At 36.6% G+C, this 20,036-nt stretch overlaps 1 gene segment (V, D, J or C); it reads right to left on the bottom strand.

Annotated features, from left to right (window-relative positions):
- Positions 1–776: 776 nt before the first annotated feature.
- LOC120940628 lies at positions 777–18,870 on the bottom strand. The segment is given in 5 exon segments: positions 777–1,535; positions 3,613–3,720; positions 8,084–8,137; positions 10,272–10,535; positions 18,783–18,870. Coding segments are annotated over 4 exon segments (498 nt in total).
- Between the last annotated feature and the right edge of the window lie 1,166 nt (positions 18,871–20,036).

Below are 20,036 nucleotides of genomic sequence, written 5' to 3'. Positions count from 1 at the left end.
GAGATTTGCTTCATCCCTGTGTATCATCTGAGGCTGTTCACTTCACTGGGTATATGGAGGGTTTACATACACTTTAATCTCCTCTTCTCAAGAGAGAATCAATTCAGTTACTCTAATCTTTCCTCATAGCTGAGCTCCTCCATGTCTCTTATCAGTTTGGTTTCCCTTCTCTGCACTTTCTCCAGTTCCCCGATATTCTTTTTGAGAACTGGTGCCCAAAAGCGCTCTCTCTCTCTTCCTCTCTTAATACAAGAAATAATTTTGCTTGCTTTGGAAACCGCAGCTTGGCATTGCACGCTATTATTAATCTTATGATTTACCAAAACCCCCAGATCCCTTTCCACCAATAATTCCCCCAGTTGTACCCCCCTAGCATGTATGATGCATGCATATTCTTAGCCCCCAAGTGCATAACTTTACATTTATCAACATTAAACCTCATTTGCCACATAGTTGCCCAATTAACAATGCAATGAGGTCGGATTGTCATTCATTCATTATAAATTAATTAAAAAGCTTTTTTGGTTTGTGGTGCTCAGATGCAGTTTAGTTCCACTTCTATGGCATTGCACTTTGCATTTAACACCTTGCACTGCATTATTTAATAAGCCCCAAAAAAAAAAAAAAAAAAAAAAGAAACTTCTCAAACAAGCTACTTCATTACTTTCTACATGAAGTAATTGTGATTGCCTGCTGATGGTAATGTATAATAATGTAATAAGAAGAAAGGCAATAATTTTTTTTTTTTTTTAATAAAACATTTATTTGTTACATTGTAAATAAACATAATTTTATGAAAAATTTGACAGTTATGTTTACATTTTACGAACATTACATACATAATACCACAAACACACATGTAACATTCATTTTAGTCAAGTGAAAAATGAAGCTGATAAAAAGAACAGACTAATTGCTTATTGATAGGAATATTAACTGCTGGTTAACATGGAACTCACAGAAATATAAAACAGAGATTGATATGTTTTAAAAAATTCACATATAAATGATAAATCATCTATACAAATCATACAATCTGTTTAAAATAACAAACACTTCTGAACAATAAAGTGATCGTATGTTAAGAATATATAATGGTTACAAACTGTATATACTATTAATTATTCATTGTTGTGCCATATTTATTTTCTGCTGCTGTTTGCTGTCTGTTTGTTGCACATTAATGTAATCAGTATCACAACAATTTTAACTCATATACTTCCATAATAGTGTACTTTCTATGATATCTCTATGTGTCTTCACTCCTTAATCTGGGCCTAACTCCCACAATTCAACGCGCAATTCTCTATAGGTTGCTGAGATACTTTGGAGGAACATTGTTAAGAACCAAAACCATGAAAATTACTTTTTATAATAACAGATTTGCTTTATATCATATATACAAATCTATAGATTTTACAAGTACAGCACAAAAATGAATACAGACACATTTCACTTAGAAATAGCATTACAGTTTTTATTCGAAAATCTGAGACGATAATAGATGGTAGTCCATATGTCCAAAAGACAAATTCCTGTTAGGGAACAGGAACAAATGATTACAATAGGAAACTTGCAATAAACATAATCAGAATACATTTGGCCTAAAATGTGTTTCTTAGAGAAAGCAAAATGTAGTCTGGGTACACACTAGTGTGAATTGGATGTGGATTTCCCTGCATTTAATGCACATGACAGGAGCCTGTGATCCGGCTCTCAATGGAGCCGGTTCACATATCTTCAGGGCGGCTGCAGAGTGGATTGCACAGGGGTCCTGTGTGTCTTTGGCTCCGTTTCAGGGCTAAATTCAGGCAAATATGCGGGCCTAATTCGTCCCTGAAACGGAAAACAGGGACTCACTGGACCCCTGCTGTGAGCTGCATCGGCACTAAGTGTGAACCCAGCCTTAAACGCACACAAACTCACATTTTAAACATCATACAATTTACTATAAGGAAAAGAGACTGTTCACTTAGCTTAGTGAATGCAATTAAACAATTACCTGCAGTTTTTTTTGCACATATGCGCATGATTTAATATTCTGAGTATGCAGGTTCACCCAATTTTTTGGGCTGAGTGAAAACTCTTTAGTTTTTTAGTAAATTAAGCTCAATAAAGGTGTAAATTTAAACAGCAGGTTGATTTTCTGGGAATAGAGTTATTACTCAGTAAAGGGAATATTTGCTAAGCTATGTAAATATGATGAAGATATGTTTACTTTCATCAACCAATCATGTTCCAGCAAAAGCCTTTTTTTTTTTATTTCACTACTGAATATTTACATATTTGCATTTTTCACATGCCTGTTATAGTCAGGATTTTTTGCTAAAAAATTACAACCCCCAGAAATTATACTTTATATTTCTGAAAGCAGAGACCCTAGAGAATAAAATGGTGGTTGTTGCAATGTTGTACAATGTTTGCGCAATAATTAGTAAAATCCAATTTCTCAGGAAATATTATGCTGCACTGAGTAAATAGGTACCAAAAAATAATTGCGCAAACCTGTGAAATGGCAGCAAACTACATTACCGAAAATTGTCAATAGACGTTAAACGTTTTTACAGGTTAACATTTTAGATTTAAACATGAGCTCTGGCCCTAGAATTATTGCTCGTACTCTGATGGTCACGGAAATACCTCACATGTGTGTACAACCACTGTTTACATATGCATGCGGGATCTACATGCACATTTACATGCGTAAGCATGGGGAATGCAGGCATTCTAAAAAAAAGTTTTTAAATGTATTTTTTTACACTTCTTTTTATTAAACAACACCCTTGTGGGCAGTGACAGGTCCTCTTTATGGAGAGATATATGCTCAATTAGACCCCTAATCTCTTCTCTGTCCTCCAAGGCACCAATTCAAACACAGATTTGTTTGATTGGCTGCCTCCCTAGCAAATACCAGCCAGGTAAACAAAGAACTGAAACTGGAAGTGACAAAATCCATGTCACTAATTCACAAATCACAAGGGAAGGGGAGTAACAGCTGTTCCTCCTTCTCCTTTTTGTGCAGCTGACCCGACCACTTACAGCTGCCCCAGGCTCTTAAATGGAATAGGAGAACCTGGAAACAGTGGTGTGCAGCAGGAGAGAGGCCTGTTTCTGAGCCCTGTAAAAGTGATTGGGCGGCTGTACAGCAGCTTGGATCACTTTTACAGTAAAGCCAAACGCCAGCTCCAAAATATGACACCGGGATCAAGTCTGCAGCTGTAGCCATGATCCTGATATAACCGCTTCCAGTCCAGGTCAGAAAAAGTGTGTAATGTGAAGCTGAGTTCACTTCAATTATCCAATCATTTGCAAGCAAAAAGCATATACGGTATATTTTTAAATTCCCCTTATATTCCCTCACTGGGTATTCAGATTAAACCCAGCTTCGCCTCATTCACTAAGCTAAATTAACTTTATTTTGCTAGGTGAATAGTCTCTACTCCGTTAGAAAATCAACACAAAAAGGGTTTGGTGCCAAAGAGAAGTCCGCTAAGAATATTAGGACTAATCAGTGCTTGTAAAAATAGCAAAAATAGCTCCAACACATTTATAAACATACACTTTCCTCCTTATTCATACATTAGTGAAGTAGTCTCCAACAGTTTTACCTACCTTATGATGACCAAAGTCTTAGGGTTATTATGAGATTGAAAATAATAGCTTTGGCTGTTAAAACCCTCAATCCTAGCACTGTTAGGGACATTGTGTTCAAGATTGGATCTGTAAGAAAGAAAGAACATTATAATGTTTTTGGTGGATACTAGATGTTAAATCACTTAAAGCAACAAATTCACGTTGCCCATTCAGGGCTTCCTCATCATCTCCCCAGTACAACAATTAAGCTTTTGTAAGCTGTGGTGTCAATCAGTGTTAGGCCCCGTACACACGACCGAGGAACTCGACGTGCCAAACACATCGAGTTCCTCGTCGAGTTCAGCGTGGAAGCCGCCGAGGAACTCGGCGGGCCGACTATTGCCATTGAACAACGAGAAAATAGAGAACATGTTCTCTATTACCTCGCCGAGGTCCTCGTCGGCTTCCTCGGCCGAAAGTGTACACACGGCCGGGTTTCTCGGCAGAATTCAGCTCTGAACCGAGTTTCTGGCTGAATTCTGCCGAGAAACTCGGTCGTGTGTACGGGGCCTTAGAGTTTAGACAGAGACAGTCACATGAGGAGACTGGTGATTGGACACTTAGATACAAGCACTGTCATATAGTCACCCGATCCTCCATACCTGAAAACCCATCTGCATTACCAATGGTCTAACAGTACGAGGGGTGGTGAGGCAGGGTGGCTGGATAATTTACATGCCTGGGAGGTGGGCTTTGTGCAGACCCTGACTGGCCAACGTGACTATGGGGGTTATTTACGAAAGGCAAATCCACTTTGCACTACAAATGCACTGGCAGTGCACTTGGAAGTGAAGTAGCTGTAAATCTGAGGGGTAGATCTGAAACGAGGGGAAGCTCTGCTGATTTTATCATAGAATCATGTGGAAGCTAAAATATTTTTTTTCCTTGCATGTCCCCCTCGGATCTACAGCGACTGCATTTCCAAGTGCACTTTTCAGTACACTTTCAAGTGCACTTGCAGTGCACTTGTAGTGCAATGTGGATTTGCCTTTAGTAACTAACCCCCCCCCCCCCCCCCTGTCTCTTGAAAGCTTTTTATTGTGGTCTCCAGAAGCAAGTAGGCTGATTTACTAAACAATCTGAGAATTATCCAATCATGTGAAATAACATTTCCTTTTTTATGTATTCCCTCTGCACATAGTTGTGTAACCAATATGAACAGGAATAGGCTTTTCATGTGATTGGATACCTGAAGTGAATATTTACACAAATTATTGTGGAAAGATCACCAACTACGTTAGTAAGCCTGCCTCAAAATCTCAGTGCTTGTTCCTTCAGTCTGCATACCAACTGTAGCAATAATGAAAAGGCCCCACTCTCCCTTTTGCATTTTTAGTGTATCAGTAACAACAGTATGTGACAGCAGGAGTGAACAAAATCAGGATCACCCCTGTGTTAGCAAGTAGACTCAGCAAGATTCAACTTCTAATTGAAATATACCTTTTGGTTGGAGGACCAATCCTTTTACACAAATACCTCAATTTACAATTTCTTGTTACTGGAATGCCTCCATGTTAACCCTTATGTAGTGCCTTAGTTATTTTGGCTTGTGACTCCATAATACAAATTCCAATTTTACTTCCAAGATTTGAGAATGCAATTTGTAATTGTATTTGTAAGAGAGCAAAGTATATTGTAATCTCTCAGAGCCGGTTCACACACAGGCGGCAAAACTTTGGGGGCGACTCGGCAAGGCGATCTCAAGGCGACTTGAGAGGCAACTTGCAAAATCACTTCTGTATTGAAGTCAATGCAAGTCGCCCCGAATCGCCCCCAAAGTCGTACAGGAACCTTTTTCTAAGTCGGAGCGACTTGCGTCACTCCTATTAGAACGGTTCCATTGACTACTGCGGACCGTGACTTGTCAGGCGGCTGAGTCGCCTGACGAGTCGCCCCAGTGTGAACCGGCTCTTAATGTCATTGTTTTAATTATATTAGTGTGTTTTTAGGAAAAACAAAAAACTGCGCTACAACACAAAGGATCACCAAGGCAGCAGCTAACGTGTGAAGTACACAAATAAACATAAAAGACAAAAAGCCGCGCCAAGATTAGATTAATAAAGTCCACTACTAATAAATTATTAACGATGGATAAAGTCTGTGGTTTTTAAAGCAGAGGCAGGGTTGCACTCAATAATACAAAGACACTTGTTCCATATAGTGTGGCAAAACAATGTAATGATGGATGTGATTCCTCCAACACCCAGTGACATGCATGCAGTTTGTGAAATCCTCCACCTGAAAAACAAAGCCTCTTACCAGACGGTAAGAACTCAAAGCGGATGGCTTTAGCCCAGCCTCGGCCTTTATTTTCTCCAGGGATCACAGATCAGGAGTCCGCAGTGTCACAATCAAAAGATCACAGTCGCTCCATAGGAGGAAATGTATAAAAGAAGACGCATATAGCGTAATACAGTACAGTACCGAAATTTATTAAAACAGTAGTCTACTTACATCAATGTTGTTTAAAACAGTCATGTGTTAAAAATTTAACAAGCCGGCCGGCAAACAGGAGCCCTTCCTCCCGAGCGTGGTGACGTCACTGACGTAGCCTCCCAGACGCGTTTCGTCACAGGTGACGTTATCAATGGACCCCCCATTGATAACGTCACCTGTGACGAAACGCGTCTGGGAGGCTACGTCAGTGACGTCACCACGCTCGGGAGGAAGGGCTCCTGTTTGCCGGCCGGCTTGTTAAATTTTTAACACATGACTGTTTTAAACAACATTGATGTAAGTAGACTACTGTTTTAATAAATTTCGGTACTGTACTGTATTACGCTATATGCGTCTTCTTTTATACATTTCCTCCTATGGAGCGACTGTGATCTTTTGATTGTGACACTGCGGACTCCTGATCTGTGATCCCTGGAGAAAATAAAGGCCGAGGCTGGGCTAAAGCCATCCGCTTTGAGTTCTTACCGTCTGGTAAGAGGCTTTGTTTTTCAGGTGGAGGATTTCACAAACTGCATGCATGTCACTGGGTGTTGGAGGAATCACATCCATCATTACATTGTTTTGCCACACTATATGGAACAAGTGTCTTTGTATTATTGAGTGCAACCCTGCCTCTGCTTTAAAAACCACAGACTTTATCCATCGTTAATAATTTATTAGTAGTGGACTTTATTAGTGTGTTTTTGTTTGTGTTACAGGATTAATTCTGTGTCTGGAATTATTTCAGACTTTGAAAGGTTCACAAATTAGTGCTATCTACCGTAATCTAATTTGTGAACTACTGTACAAATGTTTGATTCCTTGTGACAAACTCTCTTTAAGATTTAATATTTTAATGTAAACATAACATTATCATATGCGATTTTGGTGCTTGCAACAGTAGTGCTACAAATTTGAGGAAAATTATATATTTGCTATTCTTCATTATTAGACTATACACAAATTATGTAGTTATGGACTTTGTGTGGACAATTAGAAGAGAAACTGAATACCGTAAAAACAACCTTTTTATGTACCATTAAAAATATATAACACAACATTAGAAATTACTCTACACATAGGGGTTCACAACATGCAAATATTGCAATTACAGTTCACATGTGGTCTTTATCTGAGTATTTTTTCAAAGATTTATCAGTCTTTAACAGAGTAAAATCAGCCAGTAGGTTAGATTGGAATTCATAGCATGCGTATGTTGCCCATATAGGTACTAATAAGTAAGCCAAGGTGAAGCAACTGCCTTTTGGGTGGAAAATTCATGTACATTCAGTAAACAGCCAATGATCCAATGTGAACAACAGTCTAGACCCAATGTGAGTTAGTAACCATATGGCTCCTTTGACACTGAGGCAGTTTTCATGCATTTTAGCGCCTGTAGAGCACCTGAAAACTGGCTCCTATGCTGCCCAAATGTGAAAACCTGAGTGAATGTGAAAAAGTCCTGCAAGCAACATCTTGGGGTGGTAATGGAGCTGTATACAGCTCCCAAAATGCCCTGCCCATTGAAATGAATGAGCGGCGCTTCTGAAAACCTGAGAAAACGATTCCGAAGCAGCGCAACACGGGAGGTTTTGACTCCTTCTTTGGCCACTAGCTGCTAGTTGCTGAAAATTGCAGTTTAAACAGCGCTGAAGCAACGCTAAAATGAGCGCCACTTTAACGCTACCGCAGCCCCAGTGTGAAAGTAGCCTGAAGACAGCATGGTAGTCAAAGTAGCCAAGGCACATATATTCCAAAGTGGGGGCTCTTGATAAGTATTTTAGAAACAAATGCAGTTCACATGAATCCAGCCTGTAACAGATTTTTAATAGTACATAAAAAAAGTTGTTTTTATGGTTCTCAGTTTCTCTTCTATATGTTCTCTTCTATATGTCCACACAAATGTGACTACATATTCTGTTCATAGTTGTACATGATTTACTAGGATGTGGGCATATACCACAAACAGATTGGACTTTTCTAATGTCATAGATATTGTGAAAAGGTAACTTACTTGTTCGGAAATTCTCATCGATGGAAATTGATGAGCAAGTCTCTTCAGTGTCATCTGAAAAATAAAATAGGTTATTAGATAACATCTACATTCTGGAATAATACAAACAGCTCCAACTTTATTTGTTATCATAATATAGCTTAGGCGGGTTATCTCTGACCTCTACAGCCACAAGATACTTTCAAAGAAACATCATTCTAGGCTTTCTAAATGACTTATAGGTGGGCCATGACAAAGTTTGTGGCTGGTTTAGTAGACATGGTCATATATGAGTGGCTGCAATGGCATATACATAGGATCTGGTAAGATCCCTTCTAGGGGCTGATTTATTAAAACTGCCTGCAAGTTCAGCTTGCTCAATACTTTGACAATTAAACTTAAAAGCTGAACCAGATTTTGAACCAGAACCAGGAATCTGCACCAGATTTTGCACTCTCCAGTTTTAGTAAATCAACCCCCTAATGTTACCTCCATCAGCTATGAAGACGGGCCGATATCTGTGCAGATACTGACTGCCCAGTATGGGAGAAGTGGTTACAGAAAAGCTAAAACTACATGTCTATGTCCAAAAAAATGCTCATTCATAAATAATATATATGATTACTATCATTACTTATGTCCACCATAAAGTCATTGCCAATAATTAAGTTAAAGGGGTTGTAAAGGGAAAAAAAAATCCCTAAATAGCTTCTTTTACCTTAATGCAGTCCTCCTTCACTTACCTCATCCTTCGATTTTGCTTTTAAATGTCCTTATTTCTTCTGAGAAATACTCACTTCCTGTTCTTCTGTCTGTAACTCCACACAGTAATTTGAGGCTTTCTCCCTGGTGTGGCGTGTCGTGCTCGCCCCCTCCCTTGAGGGGGGAGGGGGTGAGCAGGAGAGTCAGGACGCCCACTAACACACAGCACCTTTCTTTATCTGAAACATAGAGAGCGTCCTGACTCTCCTGCTTGCCCCCTCCCCCCTCAAGGGAGGGGTGAGCACGACACTCCACACCAGGGAGAAAGCCTTGCATTACTGTGTGGAGTTACAGGCAGAAGAACAGGAAATTAGGATTTCTCAGAAGAAAGAAGGACATTTAAAACCAAAATGGAAGGATGAGGTAAGTGAAGGAGGACTACACTAAGGTAAAGGAAGCCCTTTAAATACCCTTTAAATACCTAAAACGTTTGTGTTCTCCCAATGGCAATGCTGTACAAGGTCTCAGGGCTAAACAGAGACCAGTATTGTCTTAGGCAATTATTATATTATAAGTATTATAAGTATTATAAATAGTTCTGGCATGTTATATTATGGTTTCATATAAAAATAAATTGTGTTTATAGCCAACATTTGCTTAGCTAAACAGAAAACACTTTTTATGCATATGCCTCACTTTCAACTCTTGCATTGTTTGTGGGGGAGGCATGTATATAATGGGCTCAATTTATTCAAGGAATACAACATTTTCAGTATGCAAAGTTAGCAAAAAATGGTTTATCTTGATTATTAAACAAAATTAATATTAACTTTACTAAAAAAAAAGTTCTCTAATTCTTTAGTAAATCCTTTAGTAAATGTCTGCAGACAGTTTTATTTCATTAGGTCAGCAACCTGTAGGGCTCAGGTCTTCGCACCAAGAATCCAGCCAGGAGTTACACTTGAGTAAAGCCTAGTACACACGGGCCGAATGTCGGGGCGACAATGGGCAGTTCAATTGAAACCGGCCAACATTCAGCCCATGTGTATGGCAGCTGGTCTGACAAAAAAGCTGGCCTTTTAGCTGGCTTCTGGCGAATAGGTCATGACCGACGACCGACTCCCCATCGGCATTCTATGCCAGTGGCGGGGGGAGGGGTGACATCCATCTCTCAGAACACAATAGCACAGCAGGGGATATCGCTGTACTAACATTGGATTGTTTGTATAGTGGCTCCGACCTGAGCTGTCAGATTTTTATTTGTTCATCTGCTGGGTTGAACGGGAAAAAAAAACATTTGTGTGTATGAGGCTTAACTCATTTACCTGTATTTAGGAATTGGACATGAGTGAACTACCATATATATGTTCTACTCATTTTGTATTTGTAATGCAGACAATAACTTTTTGGTGACATGCAGTATCTATAAAGGACATCTTAATCTATGTGAATGTACTGTATTTTTGCTTGTTCTTGTTTTAGCAAAAGTGAACTATGATTTAAATACCTGTTGCGTTGAAACTTTCAGAATCATATTTCCCAAAACAAGTAACATCTTTATTGTTATCCCATATGACTGTACTGTATCTCCAGACATTATTTGTTGAATTTTCCAACACAGCCACCTTATTTAGATTTACATCTTGCGCATCAATCGTTAAAGTTTTGTTGGGACTTGGAAAATCTGTGATAAGGCACACAGAATTTGGCAGATTTTCAACGAATGTAGAAGATTCTAATTTGTACGCAAAGGGGATGTTTCGCAGTGTTTCTGCAAATAAAAAAAAAAGAAAATGAAATTGAGTATCAAATTCCTGTTCAAAATGATCAGGACATATATTTAATAAACATTTAAAGCATTATCGATAAATTATCTTATGTAGTTGTGGTTGTATTTTCTTTAGTTATGTTTTCCAAGTAAATTAGCCAAAAGCTTTAAAAAGAAATGAAAATTACATAACTTCAAAAATAAAAAGAAGTACAGTTTCCTACAAACATTGTGTTTAGCCTTTCTTGGATATTATCTCAACATTGCCGCATTTCTGTTTTTACTAAATCAGTATTATTCTTACACAAATTATTCATATATTTTATCCATAAACATGCCTAGATTTTAAATCATAAAATGCAAGTAAAGTCCACTACTGCAAAAACGAGGATATCACGCTGAATCTTTAACTGGTATAGCCAAAAGATGGATGCACTATTATGCATGATATGAACATAATCTAGAATCTGTTAATCTAGATTAGCAACATAAAACATGCATATCTAGTTATGATTTTAATTTATAAATTATAAAGATCTCTTATGTTGGTCATGCAAGCATAAATTCTTTGATAACTTCAGCCTACTTCAACAAGTTTTCACTACAAAAATGGCCAAATTAATGAATGTAACCTACTACTATTAGTTTCCACCAGCACCATGCAATGATCTTTTGCATTGTTGCAATTGATAGCTGGTAGAAAATTATTACAATTGCCTGAAAATGTGTATGTGGCTAGCTTAATATTATTATACTGATAAAACTAAATTCTTTACCACTTACTTTGACAATACTAGCAGTGCAGTTCCTTGGCCAAATGTGACCTTATTTGTGCCATAATCAACACAGTGCTTACCACCCCAACAAAAACATTAGGGTATACACATAATGAGTGACACTCAAATGTAGTACACAATTATTTAGTGTTTTAAAAACTGAATTATACTGTGGCATTCATACAATAATAGTTGTAATCTATTCAGGGGTGTCAAACTCATATTCATTGTGGGCCACATCAGCATAATGATTGCCCTCAAAAGGGCCAGTTGTATCTGTAAGATTAGATGTCCAGCGCATCCCCTCCCCTTACATTAGATGTTAAGAGCCACCCCACCATCAGAAGTTGAGTCCCCCACTCTCCCTTACATCACAGTGCACCCCCCTTTCCTTATTCTGCTGCTGGGAAGAAGCTGGATGCATTGCTTGCTAAGCAGAAAGTAAGGGTCTGGAGGAGGTCCAGAGGAGGGCTGGAGCTCTCCTGCAGCCACAGGAGAGGTGCGAGGGCCACATGAAATGGCCGGATACACAGACTCATCACTATATTTGGGCGAATGGAAAAGATATTAGATACATTACTATTTATTTTTTCTAAAATAATCTATCATGCATGGACTCATATGTCATGATATAAATCTTGCTCACAGTATAAAATGAAAGGGCACAGTATTTAATAAAGATAACTAATCCCCCATATGAGAGACCTAGCCACATAAGACTTACTTAGGGTAACAGATAGAATAGTTCCTCTGGCAAATATTAGTTTCCTTAGACCCTCATAATCACAGTGTTATACTTCATTACACTCTGGGCTTAAGAGCAATTTATATATAATGATGTTCTATTACCTAGGACGACCACATTTTTAATGATTATTGCATTTAAAATAGTTAGATATAAGATTCTTTGTTGTTGGCTGTATTGACCACTGCTATTTTCAATGGTAGGCTTCCACCATGCTCTACAACTGGTCCTCTGAGGTGCTCTCCTGTGGTGTTTAATATGGAGCTGCCATTGCTGACCTCCTTTTGAAAAACCTAATTGATTTGCCTCTTTCTGGCTTAATTTTTTTTTCCGACACTGACCTTGTAAAGTTTTCCAAAAGAAGAGATAATCATATTTACTCAGTACAGGTCTCTTTTCAAATGTCTGAGCTTGGATACGAATAGTTTGGCGTACATGACTCATATATAAGATTATGTGCAATGTATTGAATAAAATGTATAGTAAGGCTTTGCTACTGAAGGCAAACTTACCGAATGTCACCAGCACTTGTGCTCCTTGTCCAAATATAAGCTTGCCATAATTATTTGCACTATGATAAACAGCTTGGCAAGAATACCCATATTGGCATACCTACATATGGCAGAACTGCTCATTGGGACTAGATTGGAAACCTGGTTCACATAACTTTTCTACTTCTCATGATTAGTTCTTGTTAAGAATAAAGCCTCAGTTCACAAAGCGATATAAAAGGACAAGGATCTTTATTTTCAACCATGTGACTCAAACTAACTTTTTTGAAAATAAGTACATTGATCCTGGTGCTTTTGTGAATTAAGCCTTACTGTATGTGTACAAACTGATAAACATGAAAAAAAAACCTTTTTACACATATACTAAGAAAACATTTTGAATTGAGTTTAAATTCAGCTTTTGCACAAAGTAGTTTCCTTAAAACAATTGCTTATTTTTTTAATTATTACTTTCATATAGAAGTAATAGGGAACGTGCAAGCTTAGGAAAGGTAAAACATTACTATGTGTATCACATAATTTTTTTTATATTTAGCGATTCCCATTATTTGAAATACAAAAATATGTAATACTGCAAAGTTCACTCAGTCTGTTAACACTACTGACTAAACTGATAGTATATAAGGGGCTTTGGTACTCTAAAGTTCACCTAAGCAAGTTTTAAGTAGTAGCTAATGTGAATTAAAGGGAACCAATGCGGATAGGATCATGGGATTATGGCAGTCGAAGTTGCTTATTTAAAGTGTTCATGGTTTGGGTCTGTAAGTTGATCCTGACTTAACTGCCTTCTGAGTCAGTGCCCTGGAACATGCAGTCAGCTTGTAAAGTCTGAAAAGTCCTGCATATTTATTCAATGTCAGTAATATACCAGGGGATTAGGCTAGGATCAGAATGACAACCCCAAATTTTGCCCCATCAAAAACATATCCGTAATGGCAGTGCCCAGATTTTCTCCTTACATATACCCTGTGTTATAAGTGCATATAAGAAGAAATTCAAAGAATAACAATGAATTCCTCAATTAACACATATGAGTTTTAATGTATTATAAAGCTTAAATACCTGGATTAACTGTCAGTTTTGTTCCTATGCCAAAAGTTATTTTTCCATATGCTGCACCATCATACACAGTGCTAAACACTGATGCAATAATATGTTATCCTTCACTGAATCGATTTCATGTACTCTTTTAAGATGCAAAAGTAAAAAAATAAAATAGGATCTGTAAACAGATCAGTGTAGTCTTGGAGCCCCCAGACACGTTTTAGGAGCTAACAGGCTTTCATGAACATCATTATGAAAATTAGTTACTTGTGTCCTTCTCTTAATAAAAATGTTCATTGCCTATTGATTGTCACCCAAATAATTATTATTGAAATGGGATAAAATTATTTTCAACAACTACTGTTGTTTTATTTTTACTACAGTGTATAATCATTGTCTGATTTGTAAATCTTGTCTATATTTTCAATATTAGAAAGGATCATTGATAAGATGGAAACTTACCTGGCTTTACAACAAGTTTGGTTCCCTTTCCAAATATCAGTTTATCATAAGTATTATCACAGTGATAGATAGCATAGCAAGAAGAGCCATCCACTTTGTCTACCCCTCAGTCCCAGACCGCTTTGTTAGATTTTTTTTTTACTTGCATTCAGATTATAAATAAACAGTTTTTGCCATTTTGTTTTGCCATTTTTTTCTAAGGTTATCTTCAAAATTTAGGGTTATCCCAATTTAGTTTTGCAAGGGCTGTTGAGCAGTACTGTATTTTTGCAGGAAATAATATGCCACCAAAAAGAAAATGCTATAGGCATACAAGTCTAGTAGTATAACTGTTTTGTCTCATTAATATTGCAGTGGTATTCCACCAATCCACCCTTCCATCTGTTTGTCCATCTGTCCATACATCCACCAGTCCATCATTCCAATCATCCATCCTTTCATCCATCCATTGATCTATAGGGAGAGTGTAAGCTCATCATACTTCTTTCTATTTGCCTGGCTTTAAGGTCAACATCTTTATGGTAGTTCCAAGACATTTCCAGCACAGATTGGAAGTGTAATTTCCCATGTTGTTAATTTTTATTAGCGGCTCCTTACAGCTTGATGTGCTTGGGAAAACTCCCGCAGTATCATCTTATCTAAATAATGATGTTCAAAAATGACCTTGCTTGGAACCTATTGATAGGAAGGAGCATTGACTCTATGTTGACAAACTCTCAGCTTGTCAAACAGGGAAGCATAACACTCTTAAGGAGAAGCATTTCTTCTAGTGGTTAAAAATGTAGATTTACTGGTAAATCACAAACCTCATCTGAAGCATAGTTCAGGCAGATTTACCACATTTAAAATGTTTAACTTTTGACCTTTAATTTCACATTAAATTCTTGAATCACATTTTAACTAACAATAGTTAGTTGACAATATTTTAAATTACTAAGTTGTTAGTGTATGATTGCCACCGAAATTTGCCCAACCTTCTTTTAAATGGCTATTGCAGTGACAGCTCAGTAATTGTACTTTCATCTATTTTGAAGTGTATCGATATCCAATTTATTTTTTTGTATTTTTATTTTTAAGGTACATTTTTATATTTATACTTTCTTCTTCTTTGAAGTGTATCTATACCCATTATTGTACGTTTTGGATAGAATTGGAAAAGGTTAGAACCCCAGTCAGGTTTTACTTTTATCCAGGGCTCTGTTACACCCCATTCACACTTGTGCGACTTTTCATGCGACTTTGGACATCAAAGTTGCATGACAAGTTGTGTACCCCATCTTGTACAATAATAACGATTTATATACATGTGATTTAAAGTCGCAACAACTTCAAAGTAGTTGGTGAACTACTTTGGTCTGACTTTCATGCAACTTGAGGGCCATAGACATCAATGTTAACCCTCAAAAGTTGCATGAAAGTTATACCTGAATGTTTTACATGCAACAGTGGTGAAACAGTGGGTCTTACTTTGCAGAGGGACAACAAGTCACATCCATGCCGCACCCATCCAAAGTTGTGTCAAAGTTACATCAAAGTTGCACTCCAAAGATGCGTGACTTTGGAGTCCTACAAGTGTGGATGGAGCCTTAGAGAGATTTCTATTATGGGGACAACCTTTTAAAAGACAGGAAGTGAGGTAAAATCTGCACTAGGGAAACAGACAAACAGTAAAAATCTGAAAGGGTATCTAACATTGCCATACCTAACTTAAACCAAGTATCTGTACTTCTGCCTGTGTTGCTGTTAAAGAGATTTTCACTCATGTTCTGTCCTAGGGTCAAACCGTTTTATTAGGCAGATAACAGAGCTAAGGGCAGTTAAACCTGACAGAAGTTCTGATCCTTCCCCACTCTATATCCAAAACTGAAAAAAGGTTTCCTGTATAGATAAACTTAAATTTTTTACAGATGCCAAGGTAATGGTTTTCCCAAAAGTCTTACTTGTTACCAACAGTTGTGTTCCAGTTCCAAAAATGTGCTTGTTTCCTGTTCCCCAAGCTCCACTGTGCTAAATACCTCTGCAAAAATAGGTCACTTTCAGTAGGATTAAACGCCAGGTTACCGATTAGCCTAAAATTGTTGATGCTCATACATTTTACAGTGGAATATTTAGAAGGCTTCAAACATATGCTAGTGAGGTTTATGTTTTCTCAAAGGTAAATATCTAAAAAAACAGGGGTAGGATCTCTTGTGATTATATTCTGTACCCAGATCAAGTATTTTACAGCAATTACGATAATTAATTAAGTATAAGAACGGTAACTCACTAATAATGACAGATAAATGTATCCCTTTTCCAAATATAATCTTCCTCCAGTTATTGGAAGCACAGTGGTACACACCATGTGAAGAATATGCCAAAGCTAAGCCATAGACCCGGTCCATATATAACACAATATTTGTTAAATTTAAACGGACAGCCAAAGGTTGCTTTCTAATGCAGGCATTTGCTCACATACATTTACTAGGTGTTTAAGACTAGTGTGCAGAGTGGATGGTATAAAACAAAAGTAAAAATCTAAAGTCATCAGATTTTTAGAACTTTCCCTGGACAAACTGCATTCAGAAAACAAATTGACATGTATTTTTTATAAAATAAAGCACATCTAGTCAGTTAAGTTCATTTCAGAGCCACACAATAAGCTGCAGGAGCTCAGAAAATGCCTTGACTAGAAAAACTCCCAATGATGAAATATATGGGATATCTCTTTTTTTTTTAGTGTTCAAAAAAGTTCAGGAGAAATTATTCATTATAATAATTCACAGAAAAATATTGGTTATTTAAATCATATGATATTTGAATATGTATTTAAATGTAAACCACAGCAGTGGACACAATAATAAAAGACTACGTTTATAACTTTGACGACAATCTAACATTTTACCCTAAACAGTCTCATTTATTAATTACATCACCACAAAACACAATTTTTGCTGATTACTTACTGGGCTTAATCAAGAGTTTGGTTCCTGATCCAAATATCATTGCACCAAAAGTATTATCACACTGAAACAACCCATAACATTAAACCTTCACAGGTTGTTATCTATGAACAGGGCAATTACCTACTAGGTAATTACTTGTTAATGATTTTATCTCCTGTCTGATCAGTATCTGCTCTGATATCCAACCACCAGGAGTTCCAAATCAGGAGTTCTAGTAACCACTTTTGCCTATCTGTAAAATAGTATTTTCATCCCTACATTGTTCTCCCAAATTATTCAATAATCATGTGATTCAATCTGTTAATGGGATTTATAACTGTATTCAGTTAATTATTCATGACCAAGCCTTTGTTAGGTCAATCAATACCATTTTACCAACATGGTAATATTTTAGAGCCATCTTTAGGTTCTGTTATCTATAATGGTTGGGATGCTAGGTTTGAAAAATAAAGATATTAAGTGAATTAGAGAGTACATGATAATAAAAATAATAATACCAACAATAATAATATAAAGTTACTTTTTAAAATGCTCTAATGTTCTTCTGACCTGACAAGTTATACTAGTTAGCGGTGCCTCTCATAGTGTCTGCAGAATTAAAAGGAATATTATTATGCTGGATGCCTAACCTTTTGTTTTAATCTTTACAAGTTTTTTTCTAAAATTGTGGAATTCTCTGTATAGTAGTAGAAATTCCGGCAATACATTTTTTGATCATTTATGTGTGTCTCCAATCCAAACATGGCAACCTAAATCTGACATCCATTGATAACAGCGAAATGGTAAAATTTATGGCGATAATTACTTAATTTAAATTACTGATTTGATTTGTAGAACTCTCTGACTATTGGTTTCTGTATTATACCACTGTATTGGGATTTTGAAGCCTGTATGTTATTTGTATATTATTTTGGTGGATATATCTTAAACACAGTTATAATAGCTATATTCCAGTAATACCTTTTAATACTCACTTGCTCTCACGGTTACTTTGGTTCCGGATCCAAATATAAGCTTGTAACTACCAAAATCACACAGTGATAGATTCTATGGCAATTACCTTTACATCATATCAATGTAAAACTCAAGCTGAGATCTTAATATGCCTAATTTTTCAACTCATCTGTGATAAATAAGACTTAAATTCACATCACTGTGTGCCTTTTGTCTTTTGTTTTTCAAAAGCGTGCTATGTTTTAAACTTACCACCCACCCAGAAGATTTGGCTGCATAGTAGAAACTGATCCTATTTCTAAGAATCTGCTGATTCTTCGTTCCTTTGATAAAAAAAAAATTGTATTTATAACCCTCCATCGCTATGTTATATTTATTTTTTATAAACTGTGGAATTTCATGAGGAAGTGATGTTACAAATCCTTAATTACTTTGAGCATCAATTTAAAGAAAATACCTTTCTCTGAAAGAATGATATCCAACGTTACAATCGGAGGGTGTTCTGAACCTGGGATAGTTTGACTCGAAAGACCTATGTTTGAAGTTTAAGGCATGCATAATAGCAAGTAAATGCATTGAGGAACAATCCACATTCCTTATTCTATTATTGTTTTAATATAGGATGCTATTTTGTTTATGGTTTATCATTATTATTGTTATTATAACTATTATCACCACTTTGAAGTTTATTGTTATTTATAATATACTGTGTGATATCCAAACAGCAAACAAATAAATATAATTTATGAGGAGAAATAGCATTGTAATGTATGCAAATTGTTGTATACAAAAATATATGTATAATGACTTACTAGGTTTAATATTTAGCATAGTTCCTGAGCCAAATATCACTTTCCATCCACCAGTATTTGCACACTGATACATGCCATTACAGTTCAGCTACCCATTGATGTTAGCTAACAAGGAAATGGTTGGTATGCCCTTTTGTGAAAGAGATTTAGAAATCCTTAATATGCATTTAGTAGTACAGCTGTATATTTTACTGTAAGTTCTTAACTAGTTAAAAAGGCTTAATAATCAATAGGGGAGTTTACTTTTAATGTGTTAAATTAACTCAAGTCCATAGCTATTTTTGTTTTGATCGGCTGGTTATTTGGTTATTTTGAATGGACTGTGGGCCTCATGTCCATGGGGAGAGTCAGGAACCTATGTCATGAGACAAAAAAAATCAGGCAGGTTGGATTTTATTTCAACTGACCACTAATCTATACCCAAATTTAGACACTAAAACATAGTATAGTCATAATATGCGTTATTTGCTTTGACACAGCCTCCAAAGACTAAAACAACTAAATACAAAAATAAATAAAAATTTTCTTAATTTTTTCCTCACCATACTGGATGCTCAAGGCCTGGATTTTCTCATCTAACATAATGCTTGTATTTGCTTTTACCCCCTAAGTTAGCTGCTTTATTATGTATAGTTAATAACTGTGGGTTAATTGTGATACCACTGGTATTTCAATATTGAATGGGGTTAATTTATTAAAACCAGAGAGTGCAACATCTTGTGCAGCTCTGCATTGTAGCCAATCAGCTTCTAACTTCAGATTGATCAATTAAGCTTTGACAAAAAAACTGGAAGCTGACTGGTTTCTATGCACAGCTGCACCAGATTTTGCACTCTCCAGTTTTAGTAAATCAACCCAAATATGCATTACATCTTTAAGGTCAAACGTAACAGCTATCATTTATGCAGGTACCTAGTATACCTACTGTATAAAGCACATATGTTTTCCCAAGAACATAAGTTATTTCTCCGGTTTCAAAAATTGGGAATGATAGAGGAGTAGAGAGCAGTATCTAAGAAAATGAAATAACAACGTGAATATAATTAAGCCATGTTCCCTTTGAATAGCCAATGTGGGGAATCAAGATTTTTTTTATTTTGCCTTGCGTGAGATTGGATTGTCAAGAATACAGCTGTGTTTTATTCAATAAGCTCATAAAATATTTTTGTATTCCCTTAGTCAATCAACTCCAATGTTTTTTAGACCCTTAAGTTATCATTACAATTTGTTATAATAATGTTGTTTTAGGTCCAG

This window comes from Rana temporaria, chromosome 1 (assembly GCF_905171775.1).
Source record: "Rana temporaria chromosome 1, aRanTem1.1, whole genome shotgun sequence".
NCBI classification, from domain to species: domain Eukaryota; kingdom Metazoa; phylum Chordata; class Amphibia; order Anura; family Ranidae; genus Rana; species Rana temporaria.
This window is presented reverse-complemented; position numbering and strand designations above follow the sequence as displayed.